The following is a 24,161-nucleotide window of genomic DNA, read 5'->3' on the forward strand; positions in this document are numbered from 1 at the left end:
CTTCTGAATGGAATCAAGAAGCCTGAGAGAGGTTTTGGGGGCACCACCCCAGATGTGGGAACAATATTCCATGGCAAGGCGGATTTGCGATTTATACAGAGTGAGCAGCTGTTTGGGAGAAAAGTAACGCCGAGAGCGAAAGAGAAAACCAAGTTTTTTAGATGCAGAAGAAGCAATATTTGTAATGTGCTTGTGCCAAGAGAGATTAGAAGTCAGGGTAATCCCCAAAAGAGATATATCATTTTGCCTAGAAATCGGAGTGTCACTAAAGATAAGCATAGGAGCAGAAGAATCCTTTTTGCGAGATATAAGACAAGATTGAGTTTTAGAAGGGTTGAAATCAACTAAGTTGCCTTTGCCCCACTGGAGAATTACCTGAAGATCGGCATTTAAGGAATTGGCAGCAGATGTTCGAGAACTTGAAGCTGATTGAGCTGGACAAGGTTTCTCAAAATGGAAAGTTGAATGCAATGTGCTATCATCGGCAAAACTATGGATAGGATTTCCAGTCAATGGAAGAAGGTCATTGATATACAAGAGGAAAAGAGTGGGGGAAAGAACTGAACCTTGGGGGACACCGGCATTAGTGGAGAAGTTAGAAGACAGAGAGCCATCTACCATCACCCTCAGTGAGCGATCAGAGAGAAAACTGGATAACCAATTACTAAAAACAGTTGGCAAACCATAAGATGGAAGCTTGTTTAGAAGACCTTTATGCCAAACACGATCAAAAGCCTTTGAGATGTCAAGAGCAACTACTTGTGTTTCACTGAACCTTTCCATTGAATTAGCCCATAAATGGGTAACATAAGCCAGAATATCACCAGTGGATCGACACTGACGGAATCCATACTGGCGATCGTTGATCAGACGGAAGGATTCTAGGTAGTTTAAGAGTTGGCGGTTAATTGATTTCTCCATTACTTTAGAAAGAGCAGAAGTAATTGCAATGGGACGATAATTGGATGGGAGGGATTTGTCACCCTTTTTAGGAACTGGCTGGATATGAGCAAATTTCCAAGCAGAAGAAAAAGCACCTTTGGAATAAGAAAGTGAAAAAAGGCGGCAAAGAAAAGGAGTAAGTTCAGGAGCACAGGTTTTGAGAACAAGTGGAGAAATACCATCAGGACCTGGAGCTTTCTTAGCATCAAGGTTCATCAAAATCCTTCTGATATCCTTTTGACGGAAGACCACAGGAGGCATTGAATGCAGCGTGTTAGGAATGGTTGGAGGTGTTTTACCAAGATCATTAATACATGAGCTCAAAGAAAAATGGGATGCTAGCAGGTCAGCTTTATCCTTCGCTGAAGTGACAACAGAACCATCTGGTTTGGACAGAGGTGGGACCAGAGATGGACAAAAGTTTCGGCCAATAGCTTTGGCAAGAGACCAGAATGCTCGGCTACCATTAGGGCAAGAAGCAAGTTTTCTACTCTTAGCCTGTTCAAACTCTAGTTTGGATTGATTAATAACTGCTTTACAATTGTTGCGAGCTTTGGTGTAGGCAGTAAATTAAACTGAAGAATTGGAAACAAGCCAATTACGATATGCAACGTTCTTCTCTTGGACAGCCTTAGCACATTTATTGGAAAACCAAGGTTTAGATAACGGACGAGATTTTAAAGTGGAGTGTGGGATAAAGGATTCCATTCCTGCAAGAATAATTTCACTGACATGATCTGAGCAAACGTTGACATCAGAAGTTTTGAAACAGTAATCCGACCAAGGAAAAGAAGAAAAGAAGTCTCGCAGGTCATCCCATTTTGCATTCTTGTAATGCCAAACAATACGAGGTTGGGAATAGCCATGAGATAAAGGTTCCATTGGAGAAGAGGCAATCACCAAGTTGTGGTCTGAAGTGCCTAAAGGACCTCTCACTTCAACCTTGTACTAAGAAGGGTTGTTTGTGAGAAAAAGATCAAGCGTATTGGCTGTATGATTAGGATTGTCCGGTATTCTTGTAGGTAAATGAACAATCTGTGCTAGGTCATTAGTAATTGCAAAAGCCTCAGCATCTCGACCTGCTGGGTCGGTGTGACTAGAAAACGGAAGCCAGCTGGAGTTGTGAACGTTAAAATCACCAAGGAAAATTACCTCACTGTTAGGAAAGTTGGACTGGAGAAAGTCAAGTTGCAAAGAGAGGAAGTCAAAGAGCTCCAAGTGATTAGTGGAGTTGGGAGAACGGTAGAGACAACAGATGAATTTTACACAATGAGGTAGAGAGATTTTAAGCCAGAGAAGATCAAAGAGAGGAGATTCCAAATTGCCAAGTCTCTGACAGGGAATATCAGAACAGACATATGCACAAGTACCACCTTTGAGGCGAAAGGAATCATACAGCAAATAATTTGGACATCTGAGATGAGCAGTAGTTGAATCAACTGATAACTGAGATTCAGTCAGAAAAAGTACATGGGGTTTGGAAGACTGCAAGTAGTAGTAGTGGTAGTGGCACATGATGCAAGAAAGCAAGTGTAGGAGCTTATGCAGCATCAGCCAAAAAAAAAAAAAAAAAAATCACACCATTCCCTCCAAATGCCTGTCCAGTTCCTCCTTAAATTTATTTAACCTATCAACTTCTACAACGACAGATGGAAGTTTGTTCCAGCATTTAACCACCCGCTGGCTAAAGGCAAATTTCCACACATCTATTCTACATCTGTCCTTTCTTAATTTGAACTTATGTCCCCGTAGGTTGGTAATCTGAACAAGTGGAAGGATCCCATCAGAATTCAGCGTGCTCAACCCATTCAAGGCCTTATAGACCTCAATCAGATCACCGCGCAGGTGCCTAGTCTCCAGCCACTGCAATTTGCAGAACTTAAGCCTCTCTTCGTAAGAGAATCCCTTCATTCCCCTCACCAATCGTGTTGCTCTTCTGTACACGCTCAAGCAAATCTACATCCTTCCTAAAATGAGGCCTCCAGACCTGTACGCAGTACTCAAGGGGTGGCCTGACCATTGCCTTATACAGAGGGACAATCACCTCCTTTTCCCTGCTAGCAAAATTCCTATATATCATTGACAAAACCCCATGACCCGCCCTAGCAGCCTGTCTGCACTGCTCAGAAAACTTCATATCTGACTGCACAATTACTCCCAGGTCTTTTTCATTTTCTACCACCTTAAGTGTAGTACCACACAGTTGGTACGTTTCTCTGGGGTTACTTCTACCCATATGCAGTACTTTGCATTTGTCAAGGTTGAACTTCAGTTGCCACTTCTTAGCCCATCTGCCCAAATTATCTAGATCCTGTTGCAGTAGCACACTGCCATTACTGTCATTAAGAACCCTGCCAACCTTTGTGTCATCTGCAAACTTCGACATTAAGCCTGATATACCTTCATCAATATCATTGATAAATACACAAAACAACAGTGGACCCAACACCGAACCCTGTGGGACTCCACTAATAACATTAGTCCACGAAGAGCAGCACCCATTGATTACCACCCTCTGTCTTCTCCCACTTAACCATCCTTTTATCCATTGTAGCAACTTACCCTTAATACCATTCTGCTCCAATTTGTACAGTAGTCTTCCATGCGCAACAGTGTCAAAAGCTTTCCTGAAATCCAAGTATATGATATCAAAATTATTTTTTGCATCCAGTTCCTTTGTGACCACATCATAATAACCAATCAAATTTGTCAGACAACACTTTCCCTTAACAAACCCATGCTGTGTTTGAATTATTGCTGCAGTTTTGTCTAGATGATCCTGCAATGCATCTTTAACCAGCGACTCCATTATTTTACCCGGAACAGAAGTTAAACTAACTGGTCTGTAATTACTCGTGTCACCCTTCGATCCACCTTTGTGAATTGGGGACACATTTGCACATCTCCAGTCCGTGGGAACCTCCCCTGAGTCCAAGGATGCTCTCATAATTATGGCTAAGGGTTTGCTTAGTTGCTTTGCCGCCTCCTTTAAAATAACTGGATAGATCCCATCCACCCCAGGTGCCTTTCTTATGTTTAACTTCAACAATTTCTCCTCCACTTTGCTCTCAGTTATTACAAAATCATTAAGCACACTGCTACAATTTGATAACCTTCTTCCATTTTCAAATTGTAATAATTCCTCACGTGTGAATGTAGATGCAAAATACTCATTCAGTTTGTTTGCTATCTGAGCAGGATCATCAACAGTCGAACCATCGATGTCAAGTGGACCAATCATATTCAACCCCTTCCTTTTAGAGTTTATATAAGTAAAGAAATCCTTGCTGTTTTTCTTAGCATCTTTTGCCAAAGATTTCTCGTAATCCGCCTTCGCCTGCCGAACCTCCTTTGTGACCTGATTACAGACTAGCTTATAGCTGCCACAGGCTTCTGCGTCACCTGATAATTTATATGCATCCCATGCATTTTTCTTCTCTGTCACGAGTCTCATTAGTTCATTTGATAACCATTTAGGCCTAAACCTTGAACGATATTTCTTAATCGGTATATAAAGTCTAGTAGCTTCCACGATTAATTCTTTGAATGCTTCCCACTTAGAATTTACTGTTTGTAACATCGTCAGTTGATCCCACTGTACAGAATTTAAAAACTGTCTGAGACCACTGTACTCCCCTTTACGGAAGCAAAAACCCTTTCCTTTACCCCTGACGGTAGTTACCTCTTTGAGTAAATCCCACTTCAGCACACTGTGATCACTGCCACCTAGTGGTTCCTTTATCTGCAAATTCTTAATACACGAATGATCACTGCTGATAACCAGATCAAGAGTGTTACTTTCTCTGGTTGCCTCTCGAACATGCTGCTGCAGAAAACAATCATCCAATAACTCCACAAAAGTCTGACTAGTGTGTGAGTGACCAACCCACAAGTTCCAGTCAATATCTGGAAAGTTAAAATCCCCCATTATAAGACATTCTGATTTACTGGCCCACTCTATTTCTCTGTACAATTGTTCATTGTACTCATTCAAGTCATTAGGCCTATAACACACTCCTACTCTTATTTTTCCTTTCGCAGTGCTTATCTCACACCAAACTGACTCAACAGAGCACTGTTCATCTATATTAACTGGGTGCACTTCCTTTGATTTTATGTATTTCTTAATTAACATGCTGGAAATGGACATCGTTGAGATTAGAATTGGGACCACGTATATTTGTGAAATGAATTAGAAAGTCCTTGGGAGGTTTAGATCTTTTCGCAGATAAGCTTGCTCTATTATTTTGACAATTCATGGTGTATTCAATAGTAAGAAAAAGTGGGTTGGACATGCTGTATGAAGTAATGAAATTTTTGGATATGGCGTACATGTGGTAAGAATATACCCAGATCCTTGACATAACGTGGCCTCGACAATGCTCTCCGCATACACACTACTCGGACTCCCTCCAGTCACTATCTGGCAGAGTAGAGGTAGCAAGATTATACACTAGCTGATCCAGAAGCTTCCTAGAGAGTTACCAATAGGTTCAGTCCGGTGTACTAACTAGCGGCCGGCCTGCGAACACCGTTTTAGAGCTGTACCCTCGAAATGTAAGGAATATTGGATCTCGCCACGACATTCATCATAACCTCAAAAATCATCAATCATACTGCATGATGGAAGAGATAGGGAAGGGTTGGCCGGAACTCCGTAGCCGAGTGGGCAGAAGCGGGAGTGCAGTAGCACATGCTCTTTGAGTAGACCGGGGTTCAAGCCCCTGACTGCTGAATACGGTCGATCTGCCAACCCGCACTGGACCAGCGTGGCAGATTATGGTCCATTTCCCTCAACATGAATTGTTGAGGAGGCTTCCATCCTGCAGTGGGTTGATAATGGCTGCACTTTACTTTTTTTTACTTTTGGCCGGAACTTAGCTCTAGAGACTAAACATGGGTTCCACCACTTCAAGCCTCCAATAAGCAAAGTGGTGGTATTTCACTGGTTGATGAGAGTCATCTACCACCTAGTACTGCCTGGTAACATAGAGGGCGGCATTCCTCCATGTGGTGTGGGCGCCACACCTCGACCCCTGCTTACGTTGGTTCACACCTGGGTGGTCACCCACCATGTACTTGTGCATGAAGGTTATACCCAGGATTACTAACAGTCCCACCATCGTGAAGGTGCAAGCAGAGGATTTGGCTGTCATAGACCGTCCGGACTTCGCCGAAATTGGGTCCACTTTGACTTGAGTGTCACCCGAATATCAGTTCCATCAGCGTTTTAGACTCCCAGGTAGCAAGAACAGCTTGTCTGGCATATCTGAGAGAATGTCTGTGACAACCTCAAGGACCAAGTGTATAATCTTTCTACCTCTACTCTGCCTGATAGTGACTGGAGGGAGTCCGAGTAGTGTGTATGCAGAGGGCATTGTCGAGGCCACGTTATGTCAAGGATCTGGGTATATTCTTACCACGTGTACGCATATCCAAAAATTTCATTACTTCATTTTCATTACTCAGCATGTCCCACCCACTTTTTCTTACTATTGAATATACCATGAATTGTCAAACTAATGGAGTAAGCTTATCTGCGAAAAGATCCAAACCTCCCAAACACTTCCTAATTCATTTCACAAATATACGTGGTCTCAATTCTAATCTCAACGATGTCCATTTCCACTTGCAGTCTGCCAAACCCCATGTACTTTTTCTGACAGAATCTCAGTTATCGGTTGATTCAACTACTGCTCATCTCATTTGCCCAATTTATTCGCTTTATGACGTATGCATAAGTACCACGTTTTGCCTCAAAGGTGGTACTTGTGCATATGTCCGTTCCAGTATTCCCTGTCAGAGACTTGGTAATTTGGAATCTCCTCTTTTCAGTCTTCTCTGGCTTAAAATCTCTCTACCTCATTATGTCAAATTCATCTGTTGTCTCTACCGTTCTCCCAACTCCATCAGGCAGGTGAGCAGGAGCAGCAGTGCGTAGCACACGCTTCTTGATTAGACTGGGTTTCGAGCCTGTGACCACCAAATACGGAGGATGCGTAAAGGTCAGGGAATGACCACGGCATATCCCGGGAGCAATATAGCGGTAGTTGCTAATGCTCCTAAAAACCAAATAACAACAACCCAACTCCACTAATCACTTGGAGCTCTTCGACGTCCTCTCTTTGCAACTTGAATTTCTCCAGTCCAACTTTCCTAACAGTAAGGTAATTTTCCTTGGTGATTTTCATGTTTACAACTCCAGCTGGCTTCCATTTTCTAGTCACACCAACCCAGCTGGTCCAAATGCTGGGTCATTTGCAATTACTAATGACTTTGTGCAGATTGTTCATTTAACTACCAGAATACCAGACAATCCTAACTATACAGCCAACACGCTTGATCTTTTTCTCACAAACAACCCTTCTAAGTACACGGTCTAAGTGAGAGGTCCTTTTGGCACCTCAGATCACAACTTGGTGATTATCTCTTCTCTAATGGAGCCTTTATCTCATGGCTATTCCCAACCACATATTGTTTGGCATTACAAGAATGCAAAATGGGATGACTTACAAGATTTCTTTTCTTCTTTTCCTTGGTCGGACTACTGTTTCAAAACTTTTGATGCCAACGTTTGCTCTGGTTGTGTCAGTGAAATTATTTTTGCAGGAATGGAATCCTTTATCCCACACTCCACTTTAAAATCTCGTTCCCTTTAATTTAATATTTTCATAAAGTAATGGTGTCCAATCTTGCACTTGTAGTTCATACTTTTGTTTTTAATATTTTAAAATGGTAATCTCCTTTTGCAGTTTTATTTTTTCTTTCTTTTTTTTTAATAAATCAAGTAGTATTCACACAGAAAAGTGTTTCTTCAAGATTAGTTCATTAGTTAATTAATTAAAACCAATTTATTAAAAAGCAGAAATTTTAAAGAATATATTTGAATCACCTATCAATTCAAGTTGCATGTGTTTAATTTAATTATTCACTGTTATTTTAATATTTCTTTGCTAGAAACCTGTTTTGGCTGCAGAGCTTCAGTTGAAACGTCCATTGCCTACTCGTGAACAGCATTTGCAGTCATTAAAAGGGACAGAAGAATTTGATATACTTATTATTGGGGGTGGAGCTACTGGTGCTGGAATTGCTCTTGATTCTACTACTAGAGGTGAGTGTGATTTATTCTGTAATGGCTTCCTGAATGTTGTTACAAGCAGAATAAATTATTTGTTGATGAGTTTTTTATGATTTTTCATCATGAAAAACAACTAAGAGTAGCAATCTTTTTGATTTGCTACTCTTAGCAATTTCATTTTACCTCCCACCAATTTCATTTTACTTAGTGTCGGAGCGAATTCCTCCCCCACCGCTATTTTAAAATCAGGAACTCTTTTTCTGATATTAAAATAGTCACGGGAATAAACAAACTAACTAAAACAGGTACCATATACTGAAGAGTTGAGAGCTTTCAATCACTAAAAGGAAAGTGTTAGGAGGGGCTAGGCATGTCAATCACTACTACTCTCAACGATCAAGAAATTGGAATGTGTACTATGTTCTAAAGACTAACCGAGATATAAAAAAAAAAAAAAAAAAACAAAAAAAAAAAAAACTGTATGCACGAAAAATGTATTACGTGAAAACATCTTCGAAGAAAATCAGAACCATTTTAAAATCGAAAGATAGAACCCAAGTTATGAATAATTAGTATGAACAATGTAACGTTTTATGCTCACGGCTGCTACTTACTCTACTGAATCAGATTTTGGAAAAGGTTAGCGAAATCCATGCTAATAGCATAATTACCCATTTGATTGTAGCCATTTATACAATTATACTTCCTGCAATTACTACTGCAGGAAGTATTATTATTATCCTTAGCCTGAGGCTTATGCTGCAGCAGCCAAAAAATTTTTTATTTACTCTGAGAGAGAGAGAGAGAGAGAGAGAGAGAGAGAGAGAGAGAGAGAGAGAGAGAGAGAGAGAGAAGTAGAAAGGAATCTCCAAAAAAGAGAAGAATGATGATATCCAGCTCGTAACCCTGGGTGTGCCAAGCCCATAAATACCAGCTGTGATCCTCTGAGGTTAACAAGTATTCATATTTTTGCAATCCAAATATTTGTTACTTTCCATTGTTAGTTGCCGCTATAGATTTTTTCACATCAATAATTTTCTGATTAGTGAAAGGACTGAATGCCACACTACTATAGCCTTTGTGTTCAATGTTGTTGAAGTCAAATTTAGAGCGTTATTGAGAGTATCGAGCAAGCTAACCTAAGTATATAAATACGGAGGTAGCAATGGGTGCACAAGAACAAAGACTATCGAGATTGTAAAAGACAAACAGAAAACCATGCGCTGCATTGGATTTAGCAGTGCCTTCAACCAACAATGTCGCTCTATCTAACAACGATGTAACCAAAGTGAGTACTAATTATATACAACAGAGCAGTTCTCCAATTGTGGAGTAGAGGAGTTAAAATGAAGTTCCTTTTCCTTATACACAGACTACTAATTTCATAAGAATGCACAACATGAGTTTGAAAGGAGATATATGAAAAATTATTTCTGCTCTGTTTGCTACATTTGGGATAGTCTATGGTTTGAAACAAATTGTACGTTTGTACAATTTGTTTCAAATTTTGAAACATTTGTTTCAGTTTTGAAACAATTTGCAATCCAAATTTTGATAGTTTGTTTCAATTTTGATACAAATTGTTGAACAAATGTACACTGAAATTGAAAGACTTCTAGATGAATAGAAAATTTACTGCACCATTATTTTGGGGACTTCAATGCTAAGGTTGGAAAGAGAGAAATTAGCACAGAAATAGAAACTATAGGACATTTTAAAATTGGCGAAAAAAGTGAAAGACTTGTGGAATTTGCAGAATCTTGAGGAGTGTTGGCAATGAACACCTTTTTTTTTTTTTCAAGAAAAGGCTGAAAAGGAACTGGACATGGAATAACCCAAATGGATTAGCAACTAACAGAAGATATATTGTGAATGATGTTACCGTCCTGAAGAAGGTAAATGTTGGAAGTGATCACAGAATAGTCAGATGGATACTTGATATAGATGTAAGAAAAGAAAGAAAAAAAACTGATTCGAGTAAATAATACGAAGGTCTTTGAGATAACAGAAGAGGAGAAAACACAGTATGTACTGGAACTTAAGAACAAGTTTGAGCTTATGCAGACCTTTCGGAACCATAATATCGATGAGGAATACAAGGTTTCTCAGGCTTTATCCCTTTCTGAAAGGGATAAAGCCTGAGAAACCTTTAGGTAAAAAGAAATCTAAAGAAGAAAAAATTAGTCAAGAAACACTTGACTAATTTTTTCGTATGTCTTCTCTCACTCTTTTTTCTAAAAAATATTAAGGGAAAACAAAGCACTTAAATCAGCAGCCATGAGCAGTAATACAGAAAGATAAATGATACTGAAACTGAAGAACATTGATGGTGTACTTATAAATAGCAGAGAAGGCAATTCAGATAACAGACTACTATAAAGTATTATATAAGGAGCAAGAGTATGATGCCAGCAGTGGGGTAGATGGATCACAAATTAGCAACACATATTCGACATACCCGATATCCTTTCTGATGAGGTAAAACTTGCATTGAAGAATCAGAAAGCCCCAGGTAAAGACGAAGTTACTGTAGAGTTGTTAAAATTGGAAGAGTTGTTAAAAGAGGAAACAACATGACCCAGAAACTGGCTATACTTTTCATAAAATACATTAGGAAGGGAGTGACACCTAAGAAGGGGAATAATGCAATCATAATTTTGCTGCATAAGAAAGGAGATAAATTGTAAATTATAGACCAATTAGCTTGTTGACCCACAACAAGTTGTTCACAAACATTATTACTAACAGATTAGAAAGAATACTTGATGACAATCAACCAAAAGAGCAAGCTGGCTTTAGGACAGGATTCTCAACTATGGATCAGTTAATGTAATATCGCAGTTAATGGAGAAAGCAAATGAATATAAAACAACATTATGCTTTGCATTTTTGGATTATGAAAAGGAATTTGACTCAATTCAGCATAAGGCGTTGTTTCAGGCACTGCAAAGACAAGGCATAGATACCCCATATATTATGATATTGAAGAAAATATATGAGAACGCTACCTCCTTTATTAGACTAGAAAAAATAGTAATATATTTAAAATCGAGAAAGGAGTTTGACAAGGAGACAATATCTCCAAAATTGTTTACTGCTACCCTTGAGGAAGCTTTCAGAAGATTAGATTGGTTGCAGAAAGGAGTCAGCGTGAATGGAGAGTATCTAAACCATTTACGATTTACTGATGGCATTGTGATCATAAGCCATGATCCAAAAGAATTATTGTTGTACATGTTGGAACTAATGACATTAAGAGTAAGAGATCTGCAGACTTACAAAAGTACAGGTCAGTGTTGAAAAAAAGTCACGAGTTAGGGTTGAATATGAAAGTGTCTACAATTCTGCCCAGACATGATAGGAGGGAGTATATGGTGAGAGCCTTGTCAATCACTTCGGCCCTGGAGAGATTGTGCAAGGCTCAAGGGGTAGAATTTTTTTCAGCCTGGTCTGTGTTTGTTGACAGGAGAGAGAGTGCTTCTACAGGGAGGGGGTACACTTAAATAGGAAGGGTGCAAAAATATTTGCTGATGCTATCGAGGCAGCGTTAGGTGCGCCGGAAAACTGCTAGCTTGGGGGGGGGGGATACACAGACTAAACGGTTAACAGTGGCCGCAGGCAGAGGCAAAAGTGATTCTTGCACTGCTTCTATTAGAATGAATAGCAGCCTGGAAAGCAACGTAAAGGAAATTTCCAGGACTGCTGGGAGTCATAGTGGAACAAATAAATACAAGGGCTGTATTTATTTTATAAATAACTAAATACATTAGTTAGGGTAACTAAGAGTAGAAACAGGTGCATGTATACTTGCATGTACACCAATGCTAGGAGTATAGTTAATAAATTTGATGAGCTTGAAATGCTAGTCAAGACATCAAAGGCAGATATTGTTGAGATATCAGACACCTGGTGTCACACAGATGTAAGCTGTGCAGAATTGGAATTTGGAGGAGGGGTTATGCTGTTAGTTAAGAAACACATAAAATCAAAGGAAGTGCATCCAGTTCATGTTGGTGGATAATGCAATGTTGAATCTGTTTGGTGTGACAAGCACTGGGAAAGGAAAAATGAAAGTAGGTGTGTGTTATAAGTCTGATGAGTATAATGAGAAATTGTGCAGAGAAATAGTGGGCCAGTAAGTCAAAATATCTTATAATGGGGAATTTTAACTTTCCAGATATTGTCTGGTACTTGTGGTTTGGTCACTTGCACACTAGCAAGACTTATGGATTTATTGGATGACTGTTTTCTACTGCAAAGTGTTCGAGAGGCAACCAGAGGGAGTAATACTCTTGATCTGATTATCAGCAATGATTATTCATGCATTAAGAATTTGCAGGTAAAGGAACCACTTTTTTTTTTATCGTGTGATGTGAGCAATACACGAAGGAAGCAATTTTTATTATGCTTCCTTTGTGTATCGTGGCCGTGAGGGTTCGGCACCATAGTAATATCCAAGCCCAAGGCGGGATTCGAACCCGCGACCTTGTGTTACCTGGCAAGCACTTTACCCATCCGGCTAACCCAGTTGGCAATTAACCACTGAGCGGCAGTGATCACAATGTACTGATGTGAGAATTACGTAAAGATGTAACTACCATCAAGGCTAAAGGGAAGGACTTTTACTTTAGTAAAGGTGACTACAGGGGTCTCAGACAGTTTTTAAATTCTGTATAGTGGGATCAACTGATGATGTTACCAACATTGAATTCTAAATGGGACTTAATTTTGGAGGCTACTAGGTGTTTGATTCCAACTAAGAAATACTGTTCAAGGTTTAGGCTTAAATGAATGTCAGATGAACTAATGAGGCTCATTGCAGAGAAGAAAAATGTATGGGATGCATATAAAGTATCAGGTGACACTGAAGCCTATGACAGATATAAACTAGTCTGTAATCAAGTCAGAAAGGAGGTTAGGCAGGCGAAGGCAGATTACGAGAAATCCTTGGCAAAGGATACAAAGAACAGCAAAGATTGCTTTAATTATGTAAACTCTGGAAGGAAAGGGATGAATCAGATTGGATCACTTAACATAGATGGGTTGACTATTGGCGAATATGCTAAGGTAGCTGATAAACTAAATGAGAAGTTTGCATCGACATTCACACACGAGGAGTTATTCAATGAGGGGAAGGCCACAGGTTTATTAAACTATAACAGGGAGCCAAGTGATTTTGTAATAACTGAGAGCAAAGTGGAGGAGAGATTGATGAAGTTAAACATAGTCTGCTGACGAGGCTAGTGGGAGTGAAACATGTTCAAAGCCGCTAAGTGGATTTTCTTATTTATTGATTTGAAATTATTGTTTTTCTAAAACTTGTGATTTTCTGATTAATCTGGTGTATTTATTCTTTACTCGGCCTTGTAATTGCATAAAAGTATTGGTAAGGGTATCAAATCCACATGTTACAAGTTGCAGCTCTGCTGAACGATACGTTTTTTAGCCATATTTAGCCGCTTTATTGACCATTTGTTACATCAAAATTATTTTCTTTAAGTAGCTTATAGACCTAGTCAGGATCCTTAGTTTATTCTGAGTTGAGACAGCGAGATTTGGAAGTTAATACTTAAGTGTCCGTAGATCCATTCTTAACTTGCCGCCATTGTTATACGACACAACGTGATATCCCGAACTAGATAGCGTAAGCTTAGTATAGTACAGTATATAATATATTGTCAATTAATCAGTAAAATCTATTAATTTTGTTAAACTTCGTTGTCAATTAAATTGTACTTTTAACTAAATACATATAACGACTTACATTACAAACGTAACATAATTAATTAATACATAACTTGATATGGAAGTTATATAAACGGAACTCATAGATAATACTCTATACTGAAAAATATATATAGCGTTATACCTGTTTTGGGATATAAGTTTAGGGTTATAATTTTGTACTAAAATTGAAATTTTATTGAAATTAAATCGAAATCATGACTGAGACCAGAGCAGCAAAGCAAAAGGCTCAAGCTAATGGGAGTGCTGTGGCTCAGGGGAGAACTGAGGTGGGCAGTTGCCCTCTGAATCACAGCCTTTTAAAACGCACTGCTTGCATGATGTTTGTGGACAATCAGGTACAGGACATGATATTGGCATTGGGGATATCTTTGTGTGTGCACGATGCAAGGTGTAACGAAATCAGCCGACAACTCAGCGTTGTTATGAGCCTATATGAGAGCTTGAAGGACAGAGTGGATGCCCTCGAAGGATCTAAATTGAGGGGCCCATCAAGCTCTCAGCTACCCACATCAACTCCAGAGCTTGCACTTGGTCATCATGCAACACAGCGGCAACCCCCAAGGCAGAATTAACCAGTCCCACAGGAACTAGTAGTTGTTGGTGACTATTGTCAGGGAAACGGGGAACATGCTTTGTAAAAAGGATAGGTGGAACAGGACCAGGGTATGTCTGCCAGGGCAACGGTTGATGACGTTGTAGAGCGGATATCATCTTTTAAAGGCACAAAAGATGATATAGTTGTACACGTTGGCACTAATGATATTAAGAGTAGGAGACCGGTAGAATTACTTAACAAGTACAGGTCACTATTGAAAAAAAGCTGTGAATTAGGGTTCAATTTGAAAGTGTCTGCAATTCTGTCCAGACATGATAGGAGGGAGTATATGATGAGAGCCTTGTCGATCAATTTGGCCCTGGAAAGATTGTGCAAGGCTCAAGGGGGGTAGAATTTTTCTCAGCCTGGTCTGTGCTTGTTAAGAGGAGAGAGAGAGAGAGAGAGAGAGAGAGAGAGAGAGAGAGAGAGAGAGAGTCTGCTTCTACAGGGATGGGATGCACTTAAATAGAAAGGATCCAAAAATATTTGCTGATGCTATCGAGGCAGGATGGGTCTGAAAACTGCTAGAATGGGGGGGGGGATAACGGACTAACAGATTAACAGTAGCTGCTGGCAGAGGTGAAAGTGACTCTTGCACTGCTTCTATTGGAATGAGCAGCAGCCTGGAAAACAAGAAGCAGATTTCAGTGACTGCTGGAAGTCATTGTGGTACAAGTAAACACATGGGCTGTGTTAGGGTAGCTAAGTATAGGAGCAGCTGCATGTATATTTGCGTGTACACCAATGCTAGTGGTTTGGTAGATAAATTTGATGAATTTGAGATGTTGGTCAAAACATCAAAGACAGATATTGTTGGGATATCAGAGACATGGTGTCACACAGATATAAGGAATGCAGAAATAGAATTTGTGGAGTACAATATGTACAGGAAGGGTAGACAGGATAGGAAGGGAGAAAGGGTTATGCTATTAGTTAAGAAACACAAAATCCAAGGAAGTGCAGCCAGTTGACATGGCTGGACAGGGCAGTGCAGTGTCGAGTCAGTTTGGTGTTACATAAGCACTGGGAAATAAGGCCTTCATCCTGCAGTGGATTGAAAATGGCTGATGATGATGATGAAGCACTAGAAAAACAAAATTGAGAGTAGGAGTGTGTTATAGGTGTAAAGATTCTGATCAGTATAATAAACAACTTCCACAACGACAGAGAGTCTTGTAATGGGGGATTTTAATTTCCTAGATATTGACTGGAATTAGTGGGTTGGTCACTCTCACACACTAGCAAGACTATTGTGGATTTATTGGATGATCGTTTTCTAGAGCAGCATGTTCAGGAGGCAACTAGTTGCAGTATTACTCTTGATCTGATTATCAGTAGTGATTGTTCATGCATTAAGCATCTACAGATAAAGGAACCACTAGGTTACAGTGATCACAGTGTGCCGAAGTGGGATTTGCCCAAAGAGATAACTACCATCTGGGGTAAAGGAAAGATTTTTGCTTTTGGGCTTAAATGGATGTCAGATGAACTAATGAGACATGTGGCTGAGAAGAAAAATGCATGGGATAAATACACTGTGCTGCCACTTTATTAGGTACCCCACTGCTATGCACACAAATGGTTTGTCCCACAATGTTGAAAGTCACATGACCACAGTTGTGGATATAAATGGAGCAGAAAAACCTTTCTAGTATCAGTTAAGTGTACAAACCTTAGTAAGAATGGGGAAAAGGAGTGATCTAACGGACTTCGAACGTGGCATGGTTGTAGGTACAAGATGTGCTCAACAAAGCTTCTCTGAAGTGTCAGTTCTCCTGAAGTTTTCACGCACCAGTTTCAAGGGTGTATCGAGAATGGTGTAACAAACAGAAAAACATCCTCTTAACAGCACTCCTGTGGAAGAAAATCGCTTGTTGATGAGTGAGGTCAGAGGAGGATGGCTAGAATTGTGCAAGCAAACAGATGGACCACAATGTCGCACATCATGTTAGAATACAACCTTGGTGCGCAAAACAAAATATCGCAATGGACCACTAGTTGCACTTTGTCACGAAGGAGCTACAACAGCCGACGGTGACATCACATACCTTTGTTATCAATGAAGAACAAGAGAGCACATCTCCTGTGGGTACAGCAACACCAGTACTGGACTATCGAGGATTGGAAAACAGTTGCTTAATTTGACGAGTCGAAGTTCCTGGTGGATCATGTTTGATGGAAGGCACATGTTGGGTCCATTGATACCCATAGATTCACATCTAAATGCCATATCGTACCTAAACATTGTTGCTGACCAAATGCATCCGTTCATGTTAACAGTTTATCCTCAGTCAGATAGTTACTTCAGCAGGACAATGCTCTGGTGCACAAATCCCGAATCACTCTGGAATGGTTCCAGGAACATGAAAATGACTTTTCTTTGCTGCAGTGGGCCGCTCAGATCCTATTGAACATCTTTGGGAAGAGCTGGAAAGGGCTGTTTGCTGCAGGCCTACACCTCTGTCAAATTTCAAGGAACTGCGTGACACATTCATGTCTGCATGGTACTCCATTCCTGCCCAACGTTTCAGCATCTTGTTCAATCCATGCCTAGACAAATTCAGGCTGTTCTGAAGGCTAAAGGAGGGCACGCTACTAGGTAGGTGTACCTAATAAAGTGGCAGCACAGTGTATAAATTAATGGGTGACATAGAAGCCTATGACAGATATAAGCTGGTCTGTAACCAAGTCACAAAAGAGGTTAGACAAGCAAAGGCAGATTACAAGAAATCTTTGGCAAAGGATGCAAAGAAAAACAGCAAAGAGTTCTTTACTTATGTAAACTCTAGAAGGAAATTGATGAATCAGTTTGGTCCAATGGATATCGATGGCTCAACTGTTGATAATCCTGCTCAAGTAGCTAACAAACTAAATGAGTATTTTGCAATCTACATTCACATTTCAGGAGTTATTCAGGAAAGGGAATGCCGGAGGTGAATTAAACTCTGGCCGTGAGTTAGATGATTTTGTACTAACTGAGAGGAAAGTGGAGGAAAAAATGAAGATAAACATAAGAAAGGCACCTGGGGTGGAGGGGATCTATCCAGTTATATTAAAGGAGGCAGCAAAGGAAGTAAGCAAACCCTTAGCCATAATTATGTGAGCTTCCTTGGACTCAATGGAGGTACCCATGTACTTGAGATGTGCAAATGTAACTCCAATTCACAAAAGAGGATCAAAGGGCGACACAAGTAATTATAGACCTGTTACTTTAACTTCTGTTCCAGGGAAATTAATGGAGGCACTGGTTAAAGAAGCACTGCAGGACCATCTAGACAAGACTTCAGTTATAGCTCGGACAGGGCATGGTTTTGTTAATTGGAAGTCTTGTCTGACTAGTTTGATTGGATACAATCAAATTGGTGAGACTGATTGGAAAGCAAGAAAGCAAGCTTACGTAGCATCAACCAAAAAAAAAAAAAAAACCCCTTCTCATTTCACCCATCTCCACTCGTGTGCTGCCTTGAATCTATTTAAGCTATCAACTTCTACAACTACAAATGGAATTTTGTTGGAGCAATCAACCACCCACTGGCTAAAGGCAAACTTCCACACATCTATCCTACAACTGTCTTTTCTGAATTTGAATTTATGCACTCTCAGGCGATTATTCATCAAGAGTAAGAATCCATCAGCATTGAGCATGCTCAAACCATTCAAGGCTTTATTATTATTATTATTATTATTATTATTATTATTAGCTATATGGTGCAAGGAAGCCTGAGACTTATGCTGCACCAGCTAAAAAAAAATTCCCGAGTTGCACTGAGAATGAGAGAGAGAGAGAGAGAGAGAGAGAGAGAGAGAGAGAGAGAGAGAGAGAGAATGTCAAAAGTAAAAGGGAATCACCAAGAAAGAGAAGAATGATGATATCCAGCTCACGAACCTGGGTGTGCCAAGCCCATACTCACCAGGTGTAAGCCCCTGGATTTATACACCTCTGTCAGATCACCTTGTGTAGTGCCTAGACTCCAGACACTAATTTGCAAAACTTAAGCCTTTCTTCGTAAGATCAACCCTTCATTCCATTCACTAATCTTGTTGCCCTTCTCTGTACTCGTTCCAACAGCTCGTCATCCTTCTTAAAATGTGTCTTCTCGACCTGTATACAGTACTCAAGGTGTGGCCTGACCATTGCCTTATACAAGGGGATAATCACTTCCTTATCCCTGCTAGAAAAATTCCTGTATATCATTGACAAGACCTCATGAGCTACTCTTGCAGACTGTCTTCACCATCCAGAAAACTTCATATCTACCTGCACCATTACTCCCAGGTCCTTTTCATTCTCTATCACTGTCAGTATAGTACCACACAGTTGGTACGTTTCTCTGGGGTTACTTGTATCCATATGCAGTACTTTGCATTTGTCAAGGTTAAACTTCAGTTGCCACTTCTTAGCCCATCTGCTCAACTTTTCTAGGTCCTGTTGCAGCAGCATACCATCATTAGTGTCATTAACAATTCTGCCAACCTTCGTATCGTCTGCAAACTTGGACATTAAGCCTGAGATGTCATCATCAGTATCATTAATAAATAGAGAAAACAACACTGAGCTCAGTGGGACTCCACTAATAACATTTGTCCATGAAGAGCAGTGTCCATTGATTACCACTCTGTCTTCTCCCACTCAACCATCCCTTTACTCATAGCAGCTATTTGCCTCCAATCTGTCTTTCCTTAATTTCAAATTATAACCCCTCAGGTTTGTAATCTGAGGAAGAATCCCATCAGCATAGAACCTGCTCAATCCATTCAAGGCCTTATACACCACAATCAGATCACCTTGCAGGTACCTAGTCTCTAGATGCTGATTTGCAGAACTTAAGCCTTTCTTCATAACAGCACCCCTTTCTTCCCCTAACCAGTCTTGTTGGCCTTCTCTGTACTCATTCTAGCAACTCTGCATCCTTCCTAAAATGTGGCTTCCAGACCTGTACGCAGTACTCATTGTGTGGCTTGGCCATTGCCTTATAGAAGGAGATAATCACCTCCTTATCCCTGCTAGCAAAATTCCTGTATGTCATTGACACAACCCCCATGACTTGCTCTGGCTGCCTGTCTGCACTTAACTTCATATTTGACTGCAGCATTACCACCAGGTCTCTTTCATTCTCCACTATCCATGAGGGTGACACCACATAGTTGGTCCATTTCACTGGAGTTATTGCTACTCATATGCAATACTTTGCATTGGTCAAGGTTAAACTTCAGTTGCCACTTCTCAGCCCATCTACCTAATATTTCTAGATCCTGTTGTAATATCATTAATAGAGATGCAAAAGGTAATAATAAAATGAGAAATAACTTAAATGGTGAATATATAATAAAGCATGAATTTTTAAGGAAAAAATATATTTATCTTATCAAACGTATGCCAAATTTGTAAAATTCATATTTGACACTTGTTGAATTAGTGAGTATGTCAAAATCATCAAATTTATTAGCTATATTCCCAAGCTGCTTGTTCAGGTCTTTTTTTTTTTAAATTCTATTGACTATTTTAGATATCTCAATGGGTATATATATGTAATATTTAAGAGTGACATCTGGGTATGTATACCTAGATGTCATTTTTCTGTTTATTTTTCTTATTCTTTTGCTAAACTTTAGCATCAGTTAAGTATATATATATTTATATATATATTATTCTTTTGTCTTATCTTTGTGGTTTGTTATTCTTTTGTATTAATTTTGTTAATTACAGGTGTTTTTTACACATAGGTATTTTAGTAAATACATAACTGTTCTTTACGATAGCCTAATCTCGGTTATCTTAATTTACCATGGCCTATACATTTAGGATTTTTCAACTTGTTACGTATTGCTAAAGAAATTGTCATACAATTATTAATGAAAAACTATAGCAATAAGCAAATTATCAATACTACTTTATAATATTATATTAAACATTCTTATACATGTGATGTACGTCATCACATGTACGTCGTAGTAGGGGATTGACGTACATGTGATGTAATACTGAAATGTATAAGAATGTTTAATATAATATTATAAAGTAGTATTGATAATTTGCTTATTGCTATAGTTTTTCATTAATAATTGTATGACAATTTCTTTAGCAATACGTAACAAGTTGAAAAATCCTAAATGTATAGGCCATGGTAAATTAAGATAACCGAGATTAGGCTATCGTAAAGAACAGTTATGTATTTACTAAAATACCTATGTGTAAAAAACACCTGTAATTAACAAAATTAATACAAAAGAATAACAAACCACAAAGATAAGACAAAAGAATAATAATATGTACTCTGTTTGTACCCATGCATTGCTAAAACAGCTACTGGGACAACAGAAAAAGCTAGTAAGAAATTAAATTAAATAAAACTACTATAATTATAAATAAAATACGGCATGAACTATCATATTACAAAAGAATAATATTTATATATATATATATATATATATATATATATATATATTTTTTTTTTTGTAGGATTGAAAACTGCCCTTGTTGAATTAGATGATTTTTCTTCTGGCACAAGTAGTCGAAGTACTAAACTGATTCATGGTGGTGTGCGATATTTGCAAAAAGCAATACTTCATCTAGATAGGGAGCAGGTGGGTGCTTGGAAATTTTTGAGTAAATTAATAACACTTTTTAATATTTTCATTGATAAAACTAAACTCTGTTTGCTCTTACTTTAACCCTGACACAAACAAATATATATATTCAAGTAAAACTCTTGTTGGTTAGTTCCTGAAGTACTACTATATTGTTGAGCAACTGACAGATGAGAGCCTTACTTGGTGGTTATTTGTTAATGCAAGGATTATGGTTAGGATGAGCAGAACTTAATATATGTGATTTTGTGATTACTAAAAGCCAGTTTTATTTTATATAATTATATATAAATATATTTTATAATATATATATAAATATAAAAATATATATATATATATATATATTCTTATAAAATATTATATATATATATAGCAATAAGTTACTAAAGCGTAGAACAGGTATATTATAATATTATATAAACCAATCAGATTAATGCCATCTGAGATAGAACATTACATCCGTCGTTAAGTATATGCAGTAATGAAATAATGTTAATTGTAAGATTGTTAAATGTAAAAATAGAAATGTGGCAGCAGTCCTGAAGTTTGAAGAACCGAAGCAATCCGAGAACAAACCGGACCCAAGGCAACAATGGTTAAACATAAATATAAATTCAATAAAAAACTAAACATAAAATGCCAACATGGGAAAAAATATTTTGCAAGGGACTTTGTCGAGGGCTAAAACCCTACAAAATACCTAACCCAAGCTGGCAGAGCCATCAGTTTCTGTTGTCATCATAAGCCTGTATAACTAGTGCTGAAAGATATCAAAAAGGACAAAATAATATAATAAAATAATTAAATAAAATAGAATTTAAGTAGCTTATTAATATTAATTTATTAATAGTAATTTAACAGAAGACAGGCTGGATGACATTTAGCCCGACCGATAGCTGTAACAAAATAGTATATAAGCAAATTAGTGTATAAGCAAAGCTGAGAACCAAATAAACTGCTAAACATATTAAGCCAAATCAGCTCTAGTTATACAGGCTTATGATGACAACAGAAACTGATGGCTCTGCCAGCTTCGGTTAGGTATTTTGTAGGGGTTTAGCCCTCGACAAAGTCCCTTGCAAAATATTTTTTCCCATGTTGGCATTTTATGTTTAGGTTTTTATTTAATTTATATTTATGTTTAACCATTGTTGCCTCGGGTCTGGTTTGTTCTCGGATTGCTTCGGTTCTTCAAACTTCAGGACTGCTGCCACATTTCTATTTTTACATTTAACAATCTTACAATTAACATTATTTCATTACTGCATATATATATATGTATATAATATTAAAAAAAATATGTTATATGTTAGTTATTACAATAATATAACATTAGCATTAGTAGAGGCATACGATGCAAGAAAGAAAGCTTATGCAGCATCAGCCAAAGGGGGGGGGGGACACTCCCATTTCACCCCTCCATCTGTTCCAAATTGCCTGTCCAGCTCGCCTTAAATTTGTTTAGGCTATTAGCTTCCACAACAAAAGATGGAAGCCTGTTCCACCAATCAATTACCCGCTGGCTAATGGCAAATTTCTGCACATCTATTCTACAACTTATGTTTCCTCAATTTGAAACTGTCCCCCCCCCTCAGGTTCTTAGTCTGAGCAAAAGTAGAATTCCATCAGCATTCAGCTTGCTCAACCCATTCAAGGCCTTATACACCTCAATCAGATCACCTCGCAGGTGCCTACTCTCCAGGCGCTGCAATTTGCAGAACTTAAGCCTTACTTGGTAAGAGCACCCCTTTGTTCCCCTCACCAATCTTCTTGCCCTTCTTTGTACTCGTTCTAGCAACTCTACATCTTTCCTAAAATGAGGCCTCCAGAACGGTACACAGTACTCTAGGTGTGGCCTGACCATTGCCCTGTACAACAGGATAATCACCTCCCTCTCCCTACTAGCAAAATTCCTATATATCATTGACAAGACTCCATTGCCTGCCCTGGCAGCCCATCTGCACTGCTCAGCGAACTTCATATTTGACTGCACAATTACCCCTCCCCCCAAGTCTCTTTCACTTTTCACTTCCCCGAGTGTAGTACCACAGTTGGTACGTTTCTCTTTGGTTATTGCTACCCATATGCAGTACTTTGCATTTGTCAATGTTAAACTTCAGTTGCTACTTCTCAGCCCATTTTCCCAACTTATCTAGATCCAATTGGAGTAGCATACTGTCATTAACAACCCTGCCAACCTTTGTATCATCTGCAAACTTGGACCCTAAACCTGATAACTATAAACAAAATTACAGTTCATAATACTTTTATTTAAATATAAGATTGATATCATACTTTTATTGTAGGAAATCTTGATCCAACACTCACATCAAACTAATCCATTTAATGTAATATAAAATCTTTACTTATTAAAAGTATTAAAATCTTTAAAACCGCAAACATATCCCTATTGAAAGGTTGTTGAATTATATGATATGATATTATATAAAAAAACTAAACTTGTCTTCAATTCACATAGTCTGCCAGCTGCCACCAAAGAAGAGCCAAGTGCACTCAATGTAGATCCACTTACCCCAAACTAAACCCATTAGCATTGATAGACCAGAAAGAGAAGACAATTGTAAAACTGTGTTAAAACTATATTAAATTACAACCATATTAAAATATTCTAAGGTTGAACTTCTTAACACATATTTCGGTCGTAAACCGTGCTCACAAGAAGTAACGAGTTAAAAGCAATATCTACTCTCTTATATTTTAAAATAGGTGCATCGTGACAAGATTATTACCGTTAACCAATGTGAAGCATCCTATTCACACATGCATGTGAGGGTCCCCGAGTCCGAAATAGTATATGGTCTCTGTACATTTATAGAACAACAGTTTAATATCATTTCAAGTGTTTCAGCTATTAACAGTTTTATGTATTCGTTCTGTGAATTAATTACTTTAGCTTCGTTAAACTGAAACGTGGTTCTCCTGAAGATGGCGGGGATCTTCAGTCATAAAAAGAGGTCCTGAGAAAATTGGATGAATGCCCTGTAGTAATCTTCTTCCTGTATGATTAAGTGCTCCTGGTTTTGGAATAGGGAGTGGATCCTTGTGACCAGCTGGCATTGCAGGTTTCATAGATTTCACAGTCGTGTATGAAGTGCTCCCACGAATCCTCTTCCCCACAGGAGCATTGCGGTGTTTCCAAGATTCCAAAGTCGAAGAGTTTTTTTTTTCCTGAAAGAGCCATGTCCAGTC

The 24,161-nt window shown here is 38.6% G+C and overlaps 1 protein-coding gene across 2 annotated transcripts in view; it reads left to right on the top strand.

Annotated features, from left to right (window-relative positions):
* Gpo1 (glycerophosphate oxidase 1) overlaps positions 1 to 24,161 on the top strand; it is a 428,577-nt gene that overhangs the window by 32,777 nt on the left and 371,639 nt on the right. For both annotated transcript variants that reach the window (XM_090387948.1, XM_090387949.1), the window contains exons 3-4: positions 7,900 to 8,053; positions 20,824 to 20,948. In XM_090387948.1, the coding sequence (XP_090244074.1) occupies positions 7,900 to 8,053; positions 20,824 to 20,948 (279 nt within the window). The remainder of the gene's footprint in view (positions 1 to 7,899; positions 8,054 to 20,823; positions 20,949 to 24,161) is intronic.

This window comes from Mastigoproctus giganteus, chromosome 13 (assembly GCF_048544385.1).
Source record: "Mastigoproctus giganteus isolate SK-2022 chromosome 13, ASM4854438v1, whole genome shotgun sequence".
NCBI classification, from domain to species: Eukaryota; Metazoa; Arthropoda; class Arachnida; order Uropygi; family Thelyphonidae; genus Mastigoproctus; species Mastigoproctus giganteus.